This window comes from Schistocerca piceifrons, chromosome 8 (assembly GCF_021461385.2).
Source record: "Schistocerca piceifrons isolate TAMUIC-IGC-003096 chromosome 8, iqSchPice1.1, whole genome shotgun sequence".
NCBI lineage: Eukaryota > Metazoa > Arthropoda > Insecta > Orthoptera > Acrididae > Schistocerca > Schistocerca piceifrons.
The window spans coordinates 338,685,174-338,690,699 of record NC_060145.1 but is presented as its reverse complement, the minus strand read 5'-3'; the positions used below and the strand labels follow the sequence as shown (position 1 = coordinate 338,690,699).

General features: G+C 39.0%; 1 protein-coding gene across 1 annotated transcript; it reads left to right on the top strand.

Moving 5' to 3' along the window:
* The first annotated feature begins 1,457 nt into the window (after nt 1-1,457).
* LOC124712330 (ATP synthase subunit a-like) lies at nt 1,458-2,510 on the top strand. The gene is made up of 3 exons (XM_047242624.1): nt 1,458-1,558; nt 2,144-2,339; nt 2,406-2,510. The coding sequence occupies exons 1-3, from the start codon at nt 1,458-1,460 to the stop codon at nt 2,508-2,510; spliced, it is 402 nt and encodes a 133-aa protein (XP_047098580.1).
* The last annotated feature ends 3,016 nt before the right edge of the window (nt 2,511-5,526 follow it).

Sequence of the window (5,526 nt, the reverse complement as noted above, 5' to 3'; positions counted from 1 at the left end):
GAAACATGGACTAAGGGAAAACCAGACCAGGAGAGATTCGAAGAATTTGAGATGAGGTGCTACAGATGAATGTTGAAAATTAGGTGGAATGATAAGGTAAGGAATGAGGAAGTTCTGCACAAAATCGGAGAAGAAAGGAATATGTGGTAAACACTGATAAGGAGAAGCGACAGGATGATAGGACATCTGTTAAGACATGAGGGAATGACTTCCATAGTACTAGAGTGAACTGTAGATGGCAGAAACTGTAGTGGAAGACAGAGATTGGAATACATCAAGCAAATAACTGAGGCCATAGGTTGCAAGTGCTACTCGAGAGATGAAGAGTTTGGCCCAGGAGAGAAATTCGTGGCTGGCCGCGACAAGCTAGTCAGAAGACTGATGACCGAAAAAAAGGTCAACTAATGTACATATTATTTTTCAAGTCTAATGAGATGTGAAACTTATGCTCATTCATTGAGGAGTAAAGGAAGGGAGGATATGAAGATGTAAATCGTTGGCATGTAGGAGGGGGTTACAAGACTAGGAACACATTGCTGCAGTGAGGAACGTTTTCGCAAACGTAAGTATTCTGAAATTATGGTGTTAATGCAGCTGCTCCCTCCTGCTTGAGTAGTATTTCATGTCATTCTTGTAATTGTAACTGAAATTTAGACACCAACGGTTATACATTCAGTTTAATCTCGAGATATGGCCTATGTATGTATTTTTCCTGAAAGCTGGAGTTTCCATAAGAACGTTAGCCGAAAAATTGTGGTTTGAAAGTGGTTCCTCCCTAACAGATGAGTATTATTTCTTAGTATGTAACTCATTAAAATCGAAAATATTCACATCAACTGTTATGTATGTTTTCATCTTTAACGTGGAAGATAAAGTATGTAATTTGCTTGAAATGGATTGGTGACTGTATCAAACTTTGAAACATTGTACGAGAGGCAGAATGACGAAATGGAGTCTGTGTGTCTGTATCTGTGAAGAATGTCCAGAAGTCAGTCTTTCCGAAAATTTTACTTTGGTTGTGACTCCTCCTTCCTGTGTGACTGTGTGTGTGGGTGATTGTATGTGCAGCTGATTGTTGGACTCATTGTTGGTGTGTGTGTTTATGTGTATGGATGTTTTGTTTGGCTATACTTTTGTGTGGGTGTGTGTGTGGGTGGGTGCAACTTTATTCGTGCAAGTGTTGGTATGTTTGTTTTGAGCGTGTTTTTTTGTTTTGTTTGTTTACTTCGAGTTGTTTTGTGCATCCTTTGTTTACATCTTTTTGTGTGTTTTTTTCGCATGTCCTTTTTCACACGCATTTTATGCACATATTTCTTGAACATAGCTCCTTTGCACGTATTTTTAGTACATCTTCTTTTAGCATGTCTTTTTTGACATGTCTTTTTTAAGCACATCTCCTATTTACACCTGTGTTTTAGTACATCTTTTTTGCATGTTTGATCTTTTCTTTGTGTTTAATGGTTGTTGATAAGTTCCTAATTCTAGCTGACCATATGTATACCAACAAATGTATATGTTTGCTTTCAGGCGAAGATACTGAGGTGTATAACATTGGAGGGTAGGACAGGGCAGGTAGACTAGGAACACTTTTCATGGAACTAATTATTCTGAAATTATGGCGTTAATGCTAATACTCCCACCTGCAAGTTAATATTTGTTGTCATTCTCGTAATTGCAACTGAAATTTAAACACTAACAGGTATTAGATACTTTTCTTCCCTGATGCATGATATGGCCTATGTATTTGTTTTGTCTAAGAGATGGGGTTGTGTGTTTGTGTGTGTGAATGTGTTTGTGTGTGTGGCAGTGTTTGCATGTGTGGTAGCACTTGTTTCAGTTGTATTTCTCGGTGTGTGTGTGTGTGTGTGTGTGTGTGTGTGTGTGTGTGTGTGTGTGTGTGTTTGTGTCTATTGTGTTTGTACGTGGGCATGCCGGTGTGCAATTGCATTTGTATATCATTGTGTTTGTTTACATGGTTGTTTGTGCGTGTGCATGTGTATGTGTGTGTGTGTGTGTGTGTGTGTGTGTGTGTGTTTGTGTGTTTGTGTGCGTGTGTGTGTGTTTGTGTGCGTGTGTGTGCGTCCATGTGTTCATGAGAGTATGCCCCTTTATAATTTTCTCAAGTATGTACATAAATGTATAGGTTGTGCATGTTGGTTTTTTGTGTTTTGTTGGTGATATTTATTCTAATTTGTTTAGTGCATGTTTTACTTGCAACTCTTTTTTGTGTGTTCTTTTTTGTGTGGTTTCTTCCATTTTTTATTTACACTTCTTCTTTGCATCATCCTTTTGTGCCTCTTTTTCTTGCTTCTCTTTTTATATTTGTCTCCATTTTGTGTGTATTTTGTGGGTGTCTTTTTCTACATGTGTTATTTGCAACTTTTTTTGCTTTTTGTTTTGCTCAGACTTTTTGCACATATTTTCTTGTATTTGTTTCTATACTAGTAAATTTGAATGTCACAATTATGGATGGCTTTTTTCATGATTTTTTGTTCAGTTTTTGCACATAAGTTTCTGCACATATTTTTTCTTAGGTCTTTTTTTGGACATCTGTTTTGGACAATTGTTTCGTGTGTGTCTTGGTTAGCACTTCATTTTTCAGCTGGTCCTCTGGTTTAGCACATCTTTTTTTAGTGCAATTATTTCCACTTGTTCTTTTTTGTTTGTAATGATTGTTGATAAGTTTTTCACTGAAATTGAGCATATGTATATCAATGCATGTATGTGTTTTTTCATGTGTAATATGATCTGAAACCTATTAATTTACATAAGATGTGAAGGAGGAGAAGATATGAAGGTGTACAACGTTGCCAGGTAGGACGGAATGGGCAGACGAGGAACACTTTGCTGCAGTGCAGTGCACTTACATAAACCTAGGTGTTCTGAAATTATGCTGTCAATGTAGCCAACCATTCCCCCCCCCCCCCAATCTGCCTCTGCATATGTAATATTTGATGTCATTCTCATAATTGTAACTGAAATTTAGATACCATTCAGTAGATATTCCTTCCCAACCCTAAGAGGAGATATGGCCTATGTATTTATTTTGCCTAGAAGGTGGAGTATTCTGAAGAATGGCTGTTGACAAACTATCACTAGAAGTTAGTCTTTCGCTCCTGTATGCGTGTTATTTCTTTATATCGCCATCATTGGAACTGAATATATGCACATCTGTTGTTGTCATCTCCAATGGGGGAGATGAAGTATGCTATATATATATATATATATATATATATATATATATATATATATATATATCCCCCATGAACCATGGACCTTGCCGTTGGTGGGGAGATTGCGTGCCTCAGCGATACAGATAGCCGTACCGTAGGTGCAACCACAACGGAGGGGTATCTGTTGAGAGGCCAGACAAACGCGTGGTTCCTGAAGAGGGGCAGCAGCCTTTTCAGTAATTGCAAGGGCAACAGTCTGGATGATTGACTGATCTGGCCTTGTAACAATAACCAAAACGGCCTTGCTGTGCTGGTACTGCGAACGGCTGAAAGCAAGGGGAAACTACAGCTGTAATTTTTCCCGAGGGCATGCAGCTTTACTGTATGATTACATGATGATGGCGTCCTCTTGGGTAAAATATTCCGGAGGTAAAATAGTCCCCCATTCGGATCTCCGGGTGGGGAGTACTCAAGAGGATGTCGTTATCAGGAGAAAGAAAACCGGCGTTCTACGGATCAGAGCGTGGAATGTCAGATCCCTTAATCGGGCAGGTAGGTTAGAAAATTTAAAAAGGGAAATGGATAGGTTGAAGTTAGATATAGTGGGAATTAGTGAAGTTCGGTGGCAGGAGGAGCAAGACTTCTGGTCAGGTGACTACAGGGTTATAAACACAAAATCAAATAGGGGTAATGCTGGAGTAGGTTTAATAATGAATAGGAAAATAGGAATGCGGGTAAGCTACTACAAACAGCATAGTGAACGCATTATTGTGGCCAAGATAGATACGAAGCCCACACCTACTACAGTAGTACAAGTTTATATGCCAACTAGCTCTGCAGATGACGAAGAAATTGAAGAAATGTATGATGAAATAAAAGAAATTATTCAGATTGTGAAGGGAGACGAAAATTTAATAGTCATGGGTGACTGGAATTCGAGCGTAGGAAAAGGGAGAGAAGGAAACATAGTAGGTGAATATGGATTGGGGGACAGAAATGAAAGAGGAAGCCGCCTGGTAGAATTTTGCACAGAGCACAACATAATCATAACTAACACTTGGTTCAAGAATCATGAAAGAAGGTTGTGTACATGGAAGAAACCTGGAGATACTAAAAGGTATCATATAGATTATATAATGGTAAGACAGAGATTTAGGAACCAGGTTTTAAATTGTAAGACATTTCCAGGGGCAGATGTGGACTCTGACCACAATCTATTGGTTATGACCTGTAGATTAAAACTGAAGAAGCTGCAAAAAGGTGGGAATTTAAGGAGATGGGACCTGGATAAACTAAAAGAACCGGAGGTTGTACAGAGATTAAGGGAGAGCATAAGGGAGCAATTGACAGGAATGGGGGAAATAAATACAGTAGAAGAAGAATGGGTAGCTTTGAGGGATGAAGTAGTGAAGGCAGCAGAGGATCAAGTAGGTAAAAAGACGAGGGCTAGTAGAAATCCTTGGGTAACAGAAGAAATATTGAATTTAATTGATGAAAGGAGGAAATATAAAAATGCAGTAAGTGAAACAGGCAAAAAGGAATACAAACGTCTCAAAAATGAGATCGACAGGAAGTGCAAAATGACTAAGCAGGAATGGCTAGAGGACAAATGTAAGGATGTAGAGGCCTATCTCACTAGGGGTAAGATAGATACCGCCTACAGGAAAATTAAAGAGACCTTTGGAGATAAGAGAACGACTTGTATGAATATCAAGAGCTCAGATGGAAACCCAGTTCTAAGCAAAGAAGGGAAAGCAGAAAGGTGGAAGGAGTATATAGAGGGTCTATACAAGGGCGATGTACTTGAGGACAATATTATGGAAATGGAAGAGGATGTAGATGAAGATGAAATGGGAGATATGACACTGCGTGAAGAGTTTGACAGAGCACTGAAAGACCTGAGTCGAAACAAGGCCCCCGGAGTAGACAATATTCCATTGGAACTACTGACGGCCGTGGGAGAGCCAGTCCTGACAAAACTCTACCATCTGGTGAGCAAGATGTATGAAACAGGCGAAATACCCTCAGAGTTCAAGAAGAATATAATAATTCCAATCCCAAAGAAAGCAGGTGTTGACAGATGTGAAAATTATCGAACTATCAGCTTAATAAGTCACAGCTGCAAAATACTAACACGAATTCTTTACAGATGAATGGAAAAACTGGTAGAGGCCAACCTCAGGGAAGATCAGTTTGGATTCCGTAGAAACACTGGAACACGTGAGGCAATACTGACCTTACGACGTATCTTAGAAGAAAGATTAAGGAAAGGCAAACCTACATTTCTAGCATTTGTAGACTTAGAGAAAGCTTTTGACAATGTTGACTGGAATACTCTCTTTCAAATTCTAAA

What these genes read in the sequence shown, in the direction of transcription:
- LOC124712330 (XM_047242624.1), top strand. Translation starts at nt 1,458, where the DNA reads ATGGTTGTTGATAAGTTCCTAATTCTAGCTGACCATATGTATACCAAC. An exon ending in GAGGTGTATAACATTGGAGG is followed by an intron (nt 1,559 to 2,143) that starts GTAGGACAGGGC and finishes ATAAATGTATAG; the next exon opens with GTTGTGCATGTTGGTTTTTT. An exon ending in TATTTGTCTCCATTTTGTGT is followed by an intron (nt 2,340 to 2,405) that starts GTATTTTGTGGG and finishes TGTTTTGCTCAG; the next exon opens with ACTTTTTGCACATATTTTCT.